Raw genomic sequence first — 20,839 nt, 5'->3', positions numbered from 1 at the left:
TCTGAATGAGAAATTTAGCACAGATTTTTCCCTTTTCACCCTGCATCTCCAGATAATCTCTTCCCAACTCGAATAGTGTAACAAATTATTTTTGAGCTGTATCCATTTCCTGAGGTTCCTGAAAGCGAATCTTCAAGTGGTTTTGATAAGTATATGTTCCTGAAGATGTTTTTTCTGAAAGAGATTAGTATACAGCAGTTAGTGTGTTGAATGGACTTCACTCTGTGAGTGATGATTTTTTTTTTCTGTCTTCTCTAATTTCATGGTGACTAGATAATGATCAGCTGAATTAATATACATATAAACTAAGTAATTATGAAATTTTAAGTAATGACCAGCTATTTTTAATGTGTATGTAAATGAATGATTAGAAGATTTGCTCGGCTATCTAAATTTGAGAATGATGAAAGCAAAGTAATATTAAATTAAGATACTATATGGTCTAACTATATGCTAATAAGTGCCTTCATTTTAATGAAGGCACTTATTTAGAGAAACAAAATTTATGTGTTTAAATACATCTTTGGGTAAATATTGCAGGGAACTGATCAGTTAACCCAATTACTTGAATGTTTATTTAATCTAGAAATCAATAAATGTGTTTAGTGATTTAAATTTGTATGTGTTATTTGATTTATTTTAATTGTTGGTCTATCCAGTCACTCCATTCGTTTGAATCTATGACTTTTTAAAAACATAGAGACTTAACTTTTTTTTTTCTTTGTTTAATTAAAAAGGGTTTACATGATGCAAATTTAGTTTCTACTTGTACTAACCATTTGTTATAATGATTTAGTTGATTATTGATAAATTGTTATGTTTTTGTAGGTACCCAGAAAGTATTTACACTCATTGAATTTTATTATTTATGGGGAACTGATTGATTGTTCTATGAATATTTCTTCACTAGTGTTTTTGAGGTTTTGAATTAGCAGAATTTAACAATATTGCTGCTTCTAGAGTAACTTATGGAATTGGTTAAATATGTAGTTTATGTGAATTGAAATAATGTCCCTCCTCCTTTGAGAGGTAGCATTCTAATTACCTAAGCACCGGTGAAGATTAATTCCTCTTTATTTTCAGGTTGTTGATTTAATAAGTGTACACTTGAATTTTTATTAGAGTTAATTGATTTTAAGGCTACCCTTATTGATTAATCTGGGTTTGGATCAATCACACAGTTCTTCAACACGGTGTCAGAGTTTTCTGTTTATAATTTAAGTTGGATACTTCGCTTCTTTATTTTATTGGCACCCGTAAAGGTCAAGTTAAATCAGGCAGTTTTAAAACTTAAAATATTGATACTTAAAAGTTTCTATTTAACAAGGTTGTTATTATACATAAACAATTATTCCTTATGAATTAGAGAATGAAAATTAAAAATCAAGAAATTATTAACAGATGAAATCAGAAACTTTCTGAAATTCCTTTTTCATTCTTTTCCCAGTCAATTAGAGAGTCAATGAATAAAATGCAGCATGATAAAAAAGTTGCTTTTTAAATTACTTTTTAATAAATGAATACACACATCTGCAAAAAAGCTAAATATAATTAAGTTTATGCTTGCTGCATCGAAATTATATTAAAGAAGCCTTAAAGTCTGAACCATTTTCCTGTTTGCATAACACTACAATAAAAAAACTTGCTGATATCAGGCTTGAATATCTGGGAGGTAAAGGCTGAAAGAATCAACTCGGTTTTCAAAAATTAATAGCATCTTTTATATTAAAATGAATCCCCTAAGTGCACTTTCTCTTGAAAAATCCTTCTCAGTATTCATATTTTATTATGAGTTTGTGGCTCATTTGTGGAAACATTTTATGCAAATTCATGTAAATGGCTTTTAGATGGGTTGCTTTTAAATGCAAATTATTTACACTCAAGAACTTAAAGTTGATTAAAATTTTGTTCATATATTATTATTATTATTATTAAATCTCGTGGACTTTCAATAAAAAAGTTATATATTTTCATACTTTACATTTCCTACTATTTCTAATACAGAAAACCCAAAATTTTTATTCCTGTAATTCGAGACCATTTCAAAAAATTACTATATCAAAAATATGTTTAACTTAGGAATTGCACAATTACTGTAATTAGAAACTGAAAGCATAATCTTAATTAATCAACTTTCGAATGTAAAAGTGCCCTCAGTTAAGTTAATCTTTATTTATGTAAGTATATATTTATTAAATTTGAAATATGAAGATGACAAAAAAATTGGGTTTCAAAACTCTCCTTTTAATTAAAAGCTGTATATTCATAAAACCTCTCTTAGCACCTAGATCTTTAGATATTTTCCCTTTCTTCAACTTTCCTTCTTAAAATTTTTCTTCATTTATCAGTACTAGTCAATATTAACCATTTTCTAAACCGTATGCATTTCTTAAAACACATATAATTTTTTGGATACAATCTGAATTTTATCCTTGATGGGATTAAAATGCTAATTCTATAAAATTACAGTCAGCTATTATAAAATATTATAACTGCAATTCTACAAAATAATACTTTTTTTCTAATAAAGTGAATTTCTAGGAATAAAAAAAATTTTGAAGTATTTTGTCACTCATATATCTACTGCCAACTTCAGAGTTAGCTAAATGCTATATTTTCTAAACATTTATAGTATTTTCTATACATTTTCCACACGTTTTCCAGTTTGTGTAAGTAATGTAGATAGTTATATATGAATATAATGTTTTGAAATTCAAAGAGAATCATATGAATCTATAGATTTCTTGAACTGACATTAAAGTGAACAATAAAATATAAACTATTCAATTATAGGAAAGTATAAAAAGTATATCTACTTAAGCTCCATCAAACTTGTGATCTAGAGCATACAGACAAGTATAGAGAAAGAAAGGAAAAGAACTTAAGTAATCTTATTACAATTACACATATGAAAATGAAGCAAGAAAAAGAAAAAAAATTAACTTTTCTTGTGGAAAAAAGCCTGATTTAGCTTTGATTTGTAAAATGATATTCAAGCATTTCTTATTGCATGCATATAATTCAGTATCAAAAATACATCATTATATAAATTTCCTCTAAGAATGAATATTTAAGAAGTTTTATCTAAAGAAATCCCAATAGAAATTGTAGCAGATTTTGCTAAAATTATTCAGATCATTAATCAATTATTTATCATAGTATATCTCTACAACTATTTATCATAATGTAACGCTTTTAAAAGCAGCATTTAATAAAAGAAAAGTAAGTAGGAAAATTAGTAAAAAAAAAATCAAAATGCTCTAGTTTACATACTTTCAGATTAAATGTGCATATATGAAATATATATACAGGGTGATTATAATTAAAGTTTAAGTTTCAAAATGCTATAAAAAAAGAACCACTCATGAAAATGACGTCAAATTTGAAAGGAATGTTATTGAAGAAGGTGGAAAGCGTATGGCAGAAGAAAAAATTTAGTTTCAAAAGTTAGCAACAGATGGCGCTGCAAGCGGAAGAAGACGTAAATTAAAATGTTAGTTAAGTTTTAGTGTTATAAAGCTGCCAGGTACCAGGCTGTTCCTCATTTCACTCTAGCTAGTAGCTCTGCAAAAATTCAGGACACTGAAGGGTATAAAAGAAGGCGTTGGTCCAATGAGTGTCGTAGGTCTAAAGAAAATGATGCAAAAATTCGAAACGACAGGTTCGTTTGATGTGCAATCTGGTAGAGCGAGAAAACGAGTCCATTCGACGGTAGTCGAAGAAGTGGCCACAGCATTACAGGAGGGGTCGGCCGGTGGTGTGCAACCGTGCAGTGCACGAGGAATTGCCCGAACATTTGACAGGCCTACGAGCACGGTGCTGAAAATTGTACAAAACATATTGCAATGCTATCCGTACAAAATTGGCCATGTGCAGGAGTTGCTTCCGTCTGACCTGACAGCTAGGGAGACGTTTCCGTTAGAATTCCTGGCTCGCATGGAAGTGGATAATAAATGGCCATGGAAAATTTTGTGGACAGATGAAGCCCATTTCCATCTGACAGGATACGTGAATACCCAGAATTGTCGAATATGGGCAACAGAAAATCCACTGGCAACGCATCCCGTACCACTTCATCCTGAAAAGGTCACGGTATGGTGTGGCTTTACGCCATCATTCATCCTACAACCATATTTTTTCGAACAGACGGGTGCTTCCGGTCCTGTTACCGCAACCGTCACTGATCAGAGGTATGCATCTCTTTTGCACAACCACGTGATTCCAGCTCTGCAACAGCGTGGATGTGTGGATGAAATCATTTTTATGCAAGATGGCGCTCTTCCGCACATTGCACATAACGTGAAGCAGCTGCTAAGGTGCCATTTCGGAAATGCTCGAATTATCGGCTGTCATTTCCCTACAGCCTGGCCGTCCCGATCGCCTGATCTTACTCCGTGTGATTTCTGGCTGTGGGGATATCTGAAGGATGTTGTGTTCCGTGCTCCAATTGCAAATTTAGCGAAATTAAAGGCACGCATTTCGCAACACATTCTGAACATCACCCCGGAGACACTGTGATCCGTTGTGGAACATGCTGTTTGTCGCTTTCAACTTGTTGCACACAACGGTGGACACCATATTGAACATGTTTTGCACCAGTCTTGCGACAGTTCCAAACTTCTTTGATGAATGGTTCTCATGCGGTATGTCGCTGCAAAACTCTTGAAACCGATTTGTCCCTTTTGATGTGATATGTACAGTCATGCAAATAAAATTATTCAGCAATTCTAATTTGTCAATGCGTTTTAATGTGTAACTTCCACCTTAGCCGTTGTTTTACGAATCATTTCTTGTTTCTCGTCGTGATTCTGCGGCTTACAGCGCCATCTGTTGCTAACTTTTGAAACTAAATTTTTTCTTCTGCCATAGGCTTTCCGCCTTCTTCAATAACATTCCTTTCAAATTTCCCATCATTTTCATCAGTGGTTCTTTTTTTATAGCGTTTTGAAACTTAAACTTTAATTATAATCACCCTGTATATATATATATATATATATACATATATGTCAAAACTTTTATTGAAGTAAAAAATTTGGAAACTAGTCTATAAAGAATATGAAGTGTAATACTTAAATTTTAAAATTTAAATTTTTTATCAAGGAAAAATTTACAAAATTTTTGGAGTGATAATGTTTGAAAACAAAAACTATCAATTCATTCTAAATTATAAAATATATAAATGAAATACATAAAAAATTAAAAAGAAATGCAATTTAACATTACAATGATGATCACAATTAAAAAATACTTAAGCTTTTAAAATTTAATTTTTTACCTTTTTAAAAGAAATCTTACAATCAGTTTAAAATTTTTTAAAACATCAGAAGAATAAGAAACAAAATTATTTTTAATATTTCTCAGATTATGATTAAGGTAATAAATTACAAACTTTACATGATTAATTTAAATAAAATAACAATGGGAAACAAAATATCAGATGAAACAGTTTCTAATTCCTAAAATATACTGTTTAAATATACTGTTTTGTAATAGAGAATTTTAAATATTTAATGGAAATAATATCAATACGGTATTAATTATTTTTAAGCAAATATTTTAATTAAAATGAATTTTCTGGAGGTAAACAATATTTGTATAGTAATAACTAATTTTTTAAGCAGATTCTCATGAATTCAATTCTGTTTACATATTGTTCAGACTTGAAGAAATATATTTACTTTTTCATTTCCAATTCTTTCAGTATCCTGATCTTCAGATATAATATCTGAAACTAAACTCACATCTTCTTTACTAATAACATCCACTAATAAGTCAGTAAAAGGACGAAGTTTTTGAAGTGACTGTAAACAAAACACAAAATGTATAATGTTTTAAATGTAAAATATGTGTAACAATTTGTCATTTACAGCTCAAAATAATAATTTTTGAGTGTTCTAAATTGCCAACATACATGTTATCCATATTAAATGATCATTTTATTAATAAGTATCATTATCTGTAATACATAATTATTTTATTAAAACTTTGCAAAAAGTTACATAAGCTTTCAATAATTTTATTTCAAATAAAATACAGTTAATGACTTCAATAGATACATATTCATCATCAAAGTTAAATCATTCAATATAAAATACTAGATAACTGTATCAACTTGCTTACACACGGAAGAATTTATTTTACTATTAAAACATATAGTTGAATTAAAATTAAGATCTTAAAAGTGAAACAGCCATTATAAAATAACAGCTCTTTTCTTTATAGCGTGAAAAAGCAAATGTGTAAGGAATTAGATAAAATAAGAAAATGCTTTATAAAAAATATATTGTTGTTTCTTATGGCTTTATTTGGAAATCAATCCATTTAAGGCTGCTTGCCAAAAGCACAACAGTAAATTCAAAACTACATTACCAAAGTATTAAAAACTAAAATTACAGCACTAAAATTCAAGTCTACTATATGAAAAAGATTAAGACATAAAAATTTCACAATTAAAAAAATCTTCACTGATTAGAGGTGAAGCAACTGTGTGCTCAGGACATAAGATTCCTGGCAATCCAATACAGCAAAGGAATATCATCACTATGTTGTAACTTAGGGTCAAGGTCTGGACAGACGAGGAAGTGCTAATTATTCATTGTATCTGTTTTACAAATAGGGCATTGGCTATTAGTTGGTATGCTTATTCTGCTGAAATGTTTGGCTAAGCAGTCGTGTGCTGTACCCAGTTTGAAGTTAGCTACAGCCTCTCTACGTGGCCTGTGACTGAATTCATTTCAGTCATTCTTTATAGTATTCAAGAATTTAACCTTCGATTTAAAAGATAGTTCTCTGTTGCAAGCTCACATAAGATTCCTTCGAATACTTCTAACTTCTATACTATAATCTTTCAAAGGAATGGGAACGCTATTATTAAAAATATTTGCTATCAAAAAATGCCTCACATCCAGAATAATATAAAACTATGTCTCAATTTTTTATTTCTTGAAAACAATGTTATAGGACTGTGGAAATAAAAGAGGTTGAATATATTTATAATACAAGTTGGAGGAGGAACCTTTAGCTGCCCTCGAAATCAATTGAGTGTCTTAATATACGTACGCCAAATACAAGGTTGCTATTGCGATTTCGATTGTCACATTGGCGTGTTTCTCTTCTATTCTAAGTAGTAATATTTTTATATATAATTATAATTTAGTTCATTAATTTATTCCCCACTGCATCTAATTATATTAATTTTTACTGGGCTATCACATATGTTTGTACAATCAATACAGGAGGAATTTCTTAAATTCTTGATAGCTCTAATAAATTCCAAATAAAATGAAAAAGCAAATCCTGGATATGGATTCATTTGCACTTTTGAAATAATAATAGTTGCTCTTCAAATTCATATATAAAAAGCATACACACTATACCACTAAACTGAAGATCCATATATAAATCCTGACAAAGTCATTATTTAATTTAATTAAACTTTTATTAATATAATAGATAAAATAATTTGCTATAAAAGTAAAAATAATTAAACAATCTGAAAAAGAGAACTTTTTATAATGATACAAACCTTTGCTATTAGTTCTTCAAAGTATTTATCCAACGCTTTAATTCCATTGTCAATTTCTTCTACTTCTTTTTCTTCTTGCATATGTAATGCAGATAAAAATTGCTTGCAAGATTCTTTAGCAGATGAAATCTGAAGCAAGACACATACATTTAAAATAAGATACATATAATTAAGTTTATTAAAATATCCTTCTCCTAGAGGGTTAATATAATCAAAGGATATTACAATTACATATTTTTGAGGAAAATTTCATTTTCCTCAAAAATTATTTAATTATGTATGTAAATTATTTTAATTATGTATGTGTGCACAAAATTATGCAATTTTTAATCAAGTCAGTTGTTCTTCAGAAAAAAGTATAATCTATACAAAAACTTTATTGTAAACATTAATTTTTAATAGATTTTTATTAAAAGATAGCTATAAATTAAGTAAAAGCATTTGATTTTAATGTTTTTTTAATGTTATAATATACTTTGCAAATTCAGAAATTCATTGACATGGATTCTGTGTCATGTGATGTTTTACTATGTGATGTTTATCACATGGTTATATTCATAGTATGTATGTATATATTCATAGTATGTATCCGTATGTAATTCATTTACATATGTATTTAACCATGTGATGTTTCATATTTAATCTTTCGTTCTAAAAGACATTAAAAAAGTGCTAGCCTTTAAAATTAGGGAAAATTTAACTTTATCCCTTATATATTATCCATTTCCTTTTACTCCTCTTTTTTTTTTTTTTTTTTTTTTTTTTTTGTGTGTGTGTGTGTGTGTGTGTGTGTAAATTATAATTTTTTTAATTATTGTTCCTCTATCCTAGTCCCCTCCCATTACAATAGCTAATTTTGTTTCTATTTTATGTATATAATATCATTAAAAAACAATCTCTTTTAAAAAAAATTTAATTAAAGAATAATTTCTTTAAGGTATTTACTGTTTCAGTTTGCAAACAATCATGTTCAGAGTAAATAAATGCTGTTGCTAATCACTGATGCATAAAAACTTCATTTAACTTCAATATTGTGAAAGTGCATTTTTCAACATAGTGTAAGTTAATCATTTAAAAAGTTATTTTACTTGGACTGCAGTAAGTGTTATTTTATACATTAATTTAATTAACAAAATAAATTCTGTTGCTGCTGTTGTTGTTGTTACTTATGCTCACTTGTCTGACAATAACATCAGCACAAGCCCACAAAATTCCTTGCGGCAAGGAACGCAAAATTACGCCTGTCATTGGCAACAGCCTTGAGCATCTTACAGGTGCCAGTGCGATTTAGCTCAGTTCTGCCCCCAATCTTGATGGAGAAAACTCCAGGGAGACAGGTCCGAGGGTCTCCAACTCCTTTCTCCTTCCATCAACCCACACAAGAGAACTTTTAGCTCACCACATATTTTGGGTGCCGCCATGTCGCATCGACACTATTACATTTACAAACATCCATGAATTCTCCAGGATTCAAACCCGGGCACTTCAGCATAGCAGTCAGCGATGCTAACCACTATACCGGTTGGGCAGCAAAAGAAAAAAAAAAAAAAATTCTAACTCACTATAATTGACAAATTTCAAAATTTCTAACTTTAAGTCAAAATAGAAATACAAATATAAATGCAGCCTTTTATAAATTAAATTCTTTTGAGCTAAGGTTTAATTTTATTTAATAGAAAAAACTGGTTTCATGAGTTCTCAACAATACATAATATTTTTATTTAATAAAAGTAAAATATTTGCATATTTAAAATTTTTTAAACACTTTTAAAATTTTTTGAATTCCTTAGTCATACTGTAACTGTTAGATATGACAATAAATGTTCACCATTTTGTCCATTCATAAACTCATTTCTACCTAAATAATCTCTGTAAAAAATTTAAACACAACAAAAACAAGTTTATTCTACAAAAATATAACTTTTTAAAACTGTTGACACTCAAAACTAAAGGAAAAATAATATTACACTGGTTGAATGTATATGAACAATGCTATACTTAACATACTCTAACATTCTGATAACAGGATTTTTATCAAAACAAATATTTAATTAAACTAAATTTTAACCTAAAAGTCCATTTTATCCAAGTTAACCTTGCCTTGAACCTTGAACCTAGAAGTGCCTTGAACATAGAAGGCACGTTTATAGCTCAACCACTTGTGGTAACTCTCTCTTTCAGCATCTCTAGAAGACATGTAGAGATATTTTCGTGTTCAGTACCTGCCTTTTCAGGACTTCCCCCTTCAGATTCTGGTTGCATTTCTAATGGATATAAACACTGAATTGGTCTTGGAATCTCTCTATTCGATGTCTTAACTTTAATCAGTCTGACATTATTGTCTTTACTGGGATACAATTTGACTATTCGTCCCAAAAGCCAAAATGCTCACTTCTTATTTTTGTTTTCGATTAAAACTATGTCCTCAACTTTTAATTCATAAGATGACATTTTATTTGTTTGCTTGAGCATGAGATTTCCTAGGTATGAAAAGTGAAAATGTTTTATAAACATTTTCACTTTTCATTTCACTTTTCATTTTCATTTTTGTGAAGGGATCACTTTGCTTTCTACCTGACTTTGCTATTCTTTCTTTTTCTTCAACCTCAGCCTTTAGAAGCTGGGTCAGTTTTGCACCATATGATTTCTTTTCATCTACCGAGTTTCTCAACATGTCTTCTGGAATACACAGCTCCACAAGTGGGAACAGCATTGCAGAATATTTGTCTGAGGTCATCCCAATGGATTCGAATGATCTGAGGTGAGATTCAAGATTATCATATAACTGAGTGATACTAAGTCTTGGTCTGGTAGCATTTTTAAAAACTAAAGTTAATAGTTCACAAACATAGTATTCCGCTAACAATTCCTCATGGCCAAATCTTGTGTTGAGACTTTCAATAGCTTGTGTTTAATTTTCTGCCATTAGGTGGATAACTATCAATGATCTCTTTCGTTCTTGTACCTGGCGACATACACTGTATTAAATATTGGAATTTGTTTTCCAACTCCATTTCTTTATGCTTGTGAATTTGTTTAAACTGACAACAGAAACACAACCATTCATTAACTTTACTGCCATATTTCATTAGTTTAAGTTTGGGAAAGTTTTATTTTTAATTTCTCATTACTTAATATATTCCTGTTTGGTTGTGATTGACTTTCTATAAAAGAATTGACGCAAACTATAGCTTCATTAAATTTGACTTTAAATCTACAAATTCAAATTTATCAGAATAACTTTTACCATTATAGTCAGCACTACAAGTTCTAAAATTTTTTGTCAAGCATCATTAAAACAAGCACTAATGCATTCTAAAGCAGCTAATTTAATCTTAACATCACTTATTTCTATATTTTCATCATCAAACAGAGACATTAAACTTTTACATGTCTTAGTAAACGATGTTCATAACGAAGATGGCATCTTAACAAGATGCTCCATTGCAACCAAAACTAAAATTTCAATTAAGTATTTCTTAAAGTACTGACCTCTTATATTTTAATCACGTACTAAGAGTCACAAAATGTTAGATATGACAGTAAATGTTCACCATTTTGTCCCTTCATAAATGCATTTCTACCTAAATAACTTTTGTAAAAAATTAAAACACAACAAAAAAAAAAGTTTATTCTACAAAAATATAACTTTTTACAACTGTTGCCACTCAAAGGAAAACTAAACAGAAAATAATACTACACTGGTTGAATGCATATGAACAATGCTATACTTAACTAAACTTTCAGGTTGCAATTCATATGTGGCGTAATTTTAATCAACTAATAAAAGTTGCATAAGTAATGTGATTTATATGCAACAAATAGGAGAAGTATATGATGTTTTTAAATCATTTTCCCTTTTTGTCTGAATACATACTAAACTATCTTATTCATGTTAAATGCAGTCTTTCATTCCATCTGCTTATATTTCTGAAAGTATTCTGATATTAAAATCATTATATTTTTGCAATGTTGCTGAAACTCATGAATATTTAATAAACATACAAATACACAAAACGAAACATACCAAATCTATTAAAAAGTTGCTAATTCAACACCTACTTTTATAATCATTAAAGATAAAGCTTAGTTTGGAATTCAAATTATTTTGAGTGCCATAAAAAGTTCCTGTTTCTTAATACTAAAAATTTATTTCTCAGTTACTCATGGTAAATACTAATTTTATTCTCCTAGAGCAAAATAAAGTGAAATAGAACTCAGATTAGTGAACTCTGATAATTCAAAATTTGCAAAAAATTAAACAATGTTTTTCCCTCATATGAAACCTGTTGAAATAAGAATGTCACATTTTATATGAATTTGAAATATTATTTGATAACTTGATTTTTTCAAAGATTCTGAAATCATTTCATTATGAATCATACTTACTAAACTGAAGTTCATGCTGAAAACCTCCTCTATAGAGTCATGTAAATAATTTGTCTTCCCATGATTTTCTGGATAATTTATCCATCCTCATAAATTACTACATGCTTGCTTCTATGAGTGTTTAATTTGTTTTAAAGAAAATCATAATTTGTTTTAGAAATTTTAATTACATTTCGATTTGTAAAAAAAAAAAAAAAAAAAAAGTTTGAGTTGTTTAATTTTAACACAATCACATTTTCATTCTATTGTATATTCTATATTTTCTTAAAAAATAAATCATAGGACAATAATTTCAAAATAATGTTTTTCTTTCTTAGAGAATATTATATACTAACAGCTTTAATTATTACTTTCAGGTGGACATACACTGTCTAATAACAATGACTCCATCCGTGTACATAAACACAACAGAGGTTTTTATGCTGCAAATTTTTATGTAAATATATAATCAAAAATTAAATTTTTTAAGTTAAATTCTTTTTATATATATTGAAATAATTTTATACTTCTGTAAAGAATAATTTTTGTAAGCATTTATTTAAATATCTACACATACATTTATATAAACTATACAGATACAGGTAGAAATGAAGGGGAGGGCAGTGCAAAGGTCTCCCCCTTTCCAATCTTTTTAGATGACTTTTGATTCTCCATATATTTAGCATTCCCATGTGGCAAAGATACTATACACTTGTAGAATACCTTATGTTAATTTACTAGTTATGATTTTTACCTTTACTATAACTTCACCTTTCTGCATTTCTCACCAGAATGCAAATTAGTTCTGTGTACTTAAGTTGAAGTTTTGGCATCTTGAGAAAGACAAGAGTTTTCTGGCCTTGTATGCCCAAATATGTGATTTTTGGTTCTGCCAGCTCTAGTTAAATGTAAATATTTGGCTTTGCGTTTTTCTCATTGCTGATAAAATTTAAAAAGTCTTCATATCATGGGCTTATCATGACAACTTGAAAATAGTAGGCCCCATAATTAATTACAGCTAAGCAAAGAAATAAAAAGAAATGTAAATCAAAATAAAAACCTGCATAACTTTCTAAAACATGCTTCTCTATTGGAGCTTTCAGATAAAAAAAAATTCATATTTTTAAAAAGCTTTATAAGATGTGGACCACTCCAGATTTTTTTAAGGTTCCCCCCCCCTCTATTTCAGTGCAAACCTTTTTAATTCTGCAAGTTTGGCTAATAACTGTATTTACTATAACTTTTTAAGATATGTTGGAGTTCCAATTTATAAGTTTAAAAGCATAAAAATTAAATTCTCTTCTTTTATCAAAAAGTCTAATTTCTTTAAGATTGTTAATACTAAGATTCAGATAGTACATTCAGATAGTTTGATTTTTATTGGTTTTATTAAGTTTCAGACAGTCAGGTAGATGTTCCAATTTTCTATGAGATTATCATTGTTGAAAGTAATGATGTCGCCAATATATCTGAAAGTGTGTTCAAACTTAGTGAAATCATTATCAGAAAGGGTTTTAAGAAACTTAAATACTTTAGAAACAAAAATAAGTTCCAAAGATGAGTAGAATAGCAACTTCCCATCGGAATACCATGTGTTTGCAGGAAAATAAATTTTGAATGTCTGATGTAGTCATTGTAAAATGAGAAATGCAGAAATTCCTTCAATTTTTCCAAATTTAGAATAGTGACTATTTCAGGAGTATACATACATATACAATTTTCTATTCTTATGTCTTTTGCATTCTCATACTTGCCAACCTATGACACTCAAAAATCAGGAGATTTTTTTAAGAAATCAGGAGATTTTTCACAATGTTAAAGACTTCTTAAATGATAAAAATATAGTTTTTAATAATGAATTAACTTTAAATAGTAACTAATTCTTAAATGCAAGCAACAAAAAAATACCTTACACATAAAAAACATCTTTATTACTTGCATCGTTTAAGGAAAAAAAAAAAAAAAAAAAAAAGACACTTTAGTTTTCGTACAAATGTTATAAACAGTGGCAGATTTTGCTTTCTTTAAGAAAGAAACTTCATAATTTTGTTCACAGCAATTGCCACGTAGGCCTGTTTTCGCTAATAAAAGTTTTTCAAATGTGTCTCGTTTTCGCAACAACACTGAGAATCCTCTCACACTCTGCATTACTATAGGGAACTGTCAAGATGGTAACACAATTCTAGACAGTTCACTATATTTTACAGTTCCATCAGCACCTTTCACTTTTCCAATTAAACTCCACTGGGTGTCAATCCTAGCTGATTTTATAAATTCATCCAAGTTTTCTAATTGTAAAATGCTGTTATGCAGCTGTTACAATTAGAAAACTTGAATGAAGACTTGGATGGATTGTTTCAATTTTTCCTTCCTTTTAGAACTCCTTTCAAGATAATAATAAATATCAACGATGTGTTCATCCACATTTATGGGTAAAGAAGCTGCCCCTTTTTCAGCTGCTAAATTTAAGAGGTGACAGGTGCACCTCATAATCTGAATTTTCCTTTTCTTAAGATGCCTGCAACACCAGTCTTCCAAGCCTACCAATACTGGTGCATTATCGGCACCAAGGGCTAAGCAATTATCCAGAGGGTCTGCATTTTCTTTTAAAGTTTTAATAATTAGCTGTGCTATATTAAAGCCTGTCAAATGTCCTTCTAAAGTCGGAACATAAAGTAAACTGCACTCAATTTTTGAAGACTCTGGATCAAAAAAAGAAACAACAATTGGATACAGTTTTGAATCGGTATTATTACTTCCATCCGTAGAGAGGCAGAAAGGAGCTGTTTTAATGTTATCAATAACTGAAGATTTATTTTTCAAACCCATTTCTTTAACAATTGATCCTGTTTTGATTCTTGCACCTTGAGTATTTTTTAGCGATTTCACTATCGGGAAACATTTTTCTAAATAAAGCTGCAGCGTGATCCGATGCATTCAGTGGCAGGATGTGCTCCAGTAAAAAGGCAGAGAACAGACATTCTGCATTAATAACTTTTTGGTCCTTTGTTTCCGAAGAAAAATTTAATTTTCCGTTTTTTTAAAAACTACTCATGTTATCCTTGTGTTTTTGCGTACGTACATGTTTGAGAACATCCGCCCTTTCACCATACGAAATCGAAAAATCGCAAGGACGGGCGGTACACATCGCAAATTTATTACATTTCTTTGAGGAAATAATGGAATGAAAGTCAACTGTGTACGATTTTTGAAACGTACACGAGTATTTCACTTTCTCGCAGACGTAACAAAAGACGATAATTTCTAAAACTATTTCCCTAAGGCACGTGTACTCACACAACTCTGGACAAAATGAAAGAAATAACTAAAGCACGTCCAAATAACAACTTACTTTGTCCTCATTGGCTAATATATGCCAGCTGACACGCAGTGGAGCTCGAAGCCCATTGGAGAACTGGAGAACGACGTTTCTGGATACGTATAATGCTCTCACTCACAAAGCAGAAGCTATCTGATTAGCAAGGTTTTGTTTTAGATATAATGTAGAATAATTCAATTGCTTTCAGACATCCAAAAGCACTTTGTTTTTATTCATATAACAAAGTATTAAGCCAAGTTGCATAAAAATCGTGAGAAATTTTAAGAATAAGAAAAAGTCGGGAGAAATATATTGTAAATCGGGTTGGTGGGAGAGCGGTCGAAAAGCGGGAGTCTCCCGCTTAAATCGGGAGAGTTGGCAACTCTGCATTCTTCTTCTCCCCCCCCCAGTCTTCCTTTACTGAGAAACTTAATTAGTTGAAATACTTCATAAATGAAAGAAGTTTCTTTAATTTCACAGTTACAAATTGTTGCAAATAAGCCTTTATATGTAGAGAAAAATTTGGAGATATGTGAAATTATTATATGTTTAGAGCACAAAATTGCTATAAAATCCTATAAAATAAAAATAACTTTATTTCAATAAATAAATTTTTATCTCAACTACAAAAAAGAAGCAACTTATAATTTTAACATACAATCATTAAAAAAATCAATTATAATTATCAACCCATAAATTCAGATAAATGTAAAATTATAATATTTTAATACAGAAAGAATAAAAATTGGCACAATAGCAATCCTCATTTAAATAAAGTAAATATTAAAATTTACTTAGTGCTTTATTGCTATTACCATAGCTTTCTTATTTTCTTTAATATCATTCAAAGTCTCCAAACAGTTTTTTATGGTAGAAATCTGTTCCTTCACAGTTTCAGCAAATGACAAAGATAATTGCTTAGATTTATCAAGGGCTGTAGTCACCTGTAAAACAACACATGGTTTCATAAAAGCAAAACAAACATCGCAACTTTTGAAATTAAATGAATAACCTTAGACTGCAAAGACAAGTTTTTGAACTTCACAAGATTAATTTTTTTATGACTGAACTAGAAATGAATATAGTATTACTGAAGTAGATGTATTAGGGGTCTTGCTTAACTTGAAAGGCTCACTTACTGTTTAACTTCCACCCAAGTTTTGATCATAAGCAAACCTGAGATGTACTAATTTTAGAAATGGATTTTTAAAAGATTGTACAAATTAAAGCACTTTCAAGCTTTTCATTTAATCTTCTAATAGAGCAGCATTCATTGTAAGTTATCATTTTCATTAAGGTATGGAGTACTATGCAAAGCATAGATGAAAAAAATTAAGAACTATTGCAGAGCATGCTTTGTTATAAAGTTCAGTTGTGTACATATATTTTTTAATTAAAATATAAGAAACTCATAAAATTAAGAAGAAACTGCAATTTGACCTTGATATACAGCTTCCTGTTTACTATTTGAAACAACTTTATGCTATGCACAATTCTTTTAATATGCTTCATGATTACTCACAAAAAGTTAACTTTCCATAAACAAGTCAAATGCAATGATTTTTTATTCAATTCTAATTAAGTTTTTGGTGCTTAATAAAAATCAAATTAGAAATTAAATTCAAGATTTTTTTTTAATATAGACATTACACGAAATTGAAAAGTTTAGGTTCTAAAGAGAAAATTCCTGTTATTTCATTAAATTTTGACTTTATTTAATATTATAAGGAAAATGCCAATATTTTAATATTATGACAAGCAATTCAATATAAATGCATTATTTCAATATTTATCCAAACAGATGATCAAATTCAATTAATTAAAAAAGGAGCAAAATAGCAGAACTTACATTAAGGTAAAGAAACATGCATGCCTAAGAAAATTTCATACTCCAAATTTTGAATCATTATATTTTATTTCAGCATAAAAAAAAAAAAAAAAAAAAAAGGAAAGCTTTGAGAAATTTATACTTTAGATACCTCTCTGTAAATCTTCATTATTGTCATCAAATTTTATTTTCAAGGGATAGAATTGTTCAAAATATTCATGAAATATTGCTTGCTCCTTAATAATTACCATAACTTTTAATGTAACACTTCGTCGTAAGAACAATTTTTTAATTATTAGACAAAATGAGTAAAAAATCTGTAGACTAAGATAATAATATACAGAAGCAAAAAAACTCAAAATTGTATATAAAGGCCATATCATTCTTGATTTTTAATTTAAAAATAAATCTCAGAATAATTATCAATATTATTACTTCACTTTCAAATGATTGAACGTTTTCTTCATCATATTCCATACTCAAAATTGGCCTCATTTCATGCTCTCTTTCTTCAAGATTTTTCGATTCTTTCTCAATAGCTATGGCTAAAATTTGTTTACAAGTATCTACAGCATTTAATGCCTGTAAATGACAAAATGTAAAACAATGTTATGAATTTGCATGTTTGAAATAGAAAGAATTGCATGAGTATAAATGTGCAGAGTTATCAAATTAATCAAATATTTCTCCCATCATCTGGAATCATATATCATATATTAATATGATTCCAGATGATTTAGACCTTCTGAGAATGTAGTAGCCTTAGGTAACATTACAATTGATAATGTTTAACATTAAATTTGTGTTTTCAGAAGGTGGACATCTATGGGAGGTGTCACTGTCATAAGTTTCACTGCATAATGAAACTTTCAGAGCAGTAATGACAATAATATTTTGCTTATTTATATTTTGTTCATATCAATACTAGGGTAGAAAAACAAAATGACACACCTTTATGGGAAAATACATTAAAATATATATTTACTTCTCAGAGACTAGGGAAACAGTGATAACGTGAAATAATTTTAATAAACTAAATATACTGCTTGATTGCAAAAATGTCAAGCCATGCCACAATGACTACAAACAGACCTAATTTTGCATGTAGACAGATAATCAAGCATTAAAAAATGATTTAATTTTCAAAGATGTATGATATTAAGACACTTAAATATACAGAACATCAAAAAGATTTTGCATCCTAGTTTTGGTCATAAGTTGGTTTCATGCAATGAAATATAATTAATATATATATTAGCCATATTTCATTGCATCAAACCAACCTTTGTCCAAATTATATCAAATTGTGCACCACACATTGTTGATGTGATCCCATAAATCAGCTTTGTTTCATGGAGGGAAGAAGGTATTCAACCAATGTTTAATTATGTCTAAACAAGTGCTTGGTTGATGAGAGATTGAGGAATGAAGCTGCTCAAAGAAGGAAGCACTTGCTCACCAGTGTATTCAGATTGAGATCAACAACATATGGCCAGGTGTTATCTTGTTGAATAATGACGTCCAAGATACTTTAAGGAACAAGACTAGGGCAGCAGCTTATCATCAACATTTCAGCAAGCTGTTAATGTCTCTGTAATACACCCTAGAGATGAACACCAGTTAGCAATAATAGCACTCCAAATCATTATTCCACATTAATGAGCCAATGTATCAATAAAAAATGGTAGATGCATCCATTCAGTGGCCACAGTGCCTTTACTCGTACACCCTCACACAGCAATCATCATTTACAAGGTAGAAGTGAGATTCATCACTGAAGACTATATGGTCTTTGGCACTCCACATAACTAGACTGTAACACCTTTGCAAACATTCTTGATAAAGGAGCACTCTTCATGAAACTCAGAAGGATAGTTGGATATTATACATGCATTAGCCAATTGTCTTGAAACTGTCTGTGTCGGCATTAAAATAGTGTAAACATTCTGTAACTTCTCAAAATGTCTCCAGGTTGGACAACGGTTCAGATATGGCATGACTCATATGCGGTGATTAGTGCATTCTGAGATCTGTCTCCTTGTTCTTCATTCTCTATGGTTTACTAGACTTAGAGCATTGGACCCAGGAGTTTGTTCCTGGGTCCAATGCTCTAAGTCTAGTAAACAGTCGTGGTATTAATCTGTATTAATACACCATAAGGACCAATGAGCAGTAAAGCCCCTCTTGAACTCTATCATGTATGTCTTAAGAGTATTGAATTGTCTAGGATTCATACACACTTCTGCACATAGAAATTAAGTACTTTTAAGGACCATCAATGAAAAACATTAAGGACCTATCAAGCAAATAGTAGCTGAATAAACTAAAGCATTTAACTATACCCAAACTTCACTTTTGTAAAACCACTTTTGCAATTAGTAAGAATAAAATAAATCTGTAAGTAGGATACATTATTATTAAACATAATCTAGCATTTAACTTATTGATTCTTTCTTTTATGCCTCATTTCGTCACAAACTCCCTCAGTTCAGAGGTATGTGCAAATTTTATAACAAGTGGCATAAGTTAAACTATGAAGTAAAATAATAATTAGTATGACTCATAAACAAAAGCTTGATTGTTGCCCCGGCAGTTGCTTGCTTAGAAACAGAGAGCCACTGATCCAAACAGACATAAACACCTGATGTTGGTAAGTGCTGAAAGTTAGTTGCACTTCGACTGACCCTATTGTGTCATAGTTTCATGTAGATTTGCTCAATTTGTAACCCAGTTAATATACAGTATTTAATACAAACTTCCAATAAGCCACTAAAGTACCAGAGATTGTTTTGCATTATTTTAAGTCTCATTAGCTGTAAGGAATAAATTTTCACATTAATTTTGACATTTTTGTGTTGTACCTTGCATACACCTTGCATACACCGTGTTGTACCTTGCATAAGGAAAGGAAATAACTCAACATGTAGAGATAACTTCTAAGGGTGAAGAGTTAGTCATAATACATTTACATGGTTGCAATTACATTTTTATTTGTAAGAAATATCCAATAAATAAAGCATTAAGAACATTTTACAGCAGTTACAGTTTATGATAATGATACTAAAAAGATATTACTATAACTATACATCAAAGCTATAAAAATGTATGTTTTGCAGTAAAAACAAAATATTCTTTTTAACTTGAAAATTATCCAGATATTTTAGCTTATTTATATCAATTTCCTTCTCTTTAGCATCATTTCTAAGTTTATTTATTTCAATAAACAAATCAATGGTCCCACTAGTCTCTGCTTCCTCTCCTAAATTTGTTAATATTTCAGCAATGTATCTTCAAAGAATAATTTTCCTCTCTCTTTATAAAACCAGTTTATTTTCCAAATTCAGTTTCTTTTCTCTCTTCATTTTACAGATTTTGGATTTAACTAAAGATTTTAATTATACTAGAGAACTGCCTGTACTTAGAATGTTAAGTAGAAACTGCTAATTTTATTTCTTTAATAATATTAGTATTGAAAAGAAATATGAAATGATATAAAATCAAGACCACCACCAGAGCCAGTGTGGCAGAATTTTTAGAATTTAGTGAAGCACCAAGCAAGAAAATTCAGGGCAAAATTTTTAGAATTTAAGAGAGGCACTCAGGTATGGATGGTGAATGAGAAATATATGATCTTTTAATTCACTGCCAGTTTTCCGTTTCTTTTCTTTCTTTGATGTTTGAGGCAAATGAAAAGATAAGGAAATAAAAGGAAGATAAACATATTAAGAGAAAGAATTCTGGGATAAAAGGGAGACAATTCAAATAATTTTCTTTTCAATGCTCTTCCAAAAATTCTCCA

General features: G+C 29.7%; 1 protein-coding gene across 1 annotated transcript in view; it reads right to left on the bottom strand.

Moving 5' to 3' along the window:
- The window catches only part of LOC118192777 (uncharacterized), a 152,918-nt gene that overhangs the window by 12,277 nt on the left and 119,802 nt on the right, over window positions 1–20,839 (bottom strand). The window contains exons 29-32 of the mRNA XM_085806914.1: window positions 17,476–17,622; window positions 16,028–16,156; window positions 7,526–7,654; window positions 5,679–5,801 (exon numbers count right to left, since the gene is read on the bottom strand). Coding sequence (XP_085663040.1) covers window positions 5,679–5,801; window positions 7,526–7,654; window positions 16,028–16,156; window positions 17,476–17,622 — 528 coding nt within the window. The remainder of the gene's footprint in view (window positions 1–5,678; window positions 5,802–7,525; window positions 7,655–16,027; window positions 16,157–17,475; window positions 17,623–20,839) is intronic.

Source organism: Stegodyphus dumicola, chromosome 12 (assembly GCF_044657685.1).
Source record: "Stegodyphus dumicola isolate Sdum_Otavi_A_Nest chromosome 12, ASM4465768v1".
Classification (NCBI taxonomy): domain Eukaryota; kingdom Metazoa; phylum Arthropoda; class Arachnida; order Araneae; family Eresidae; genus Stegodyphus; species Stegodyphus dumicola.
Note: the sequence above shows the minus strand (reverse complement) of the source record. Positions and strands in the feature narration are given on the sequence as shown.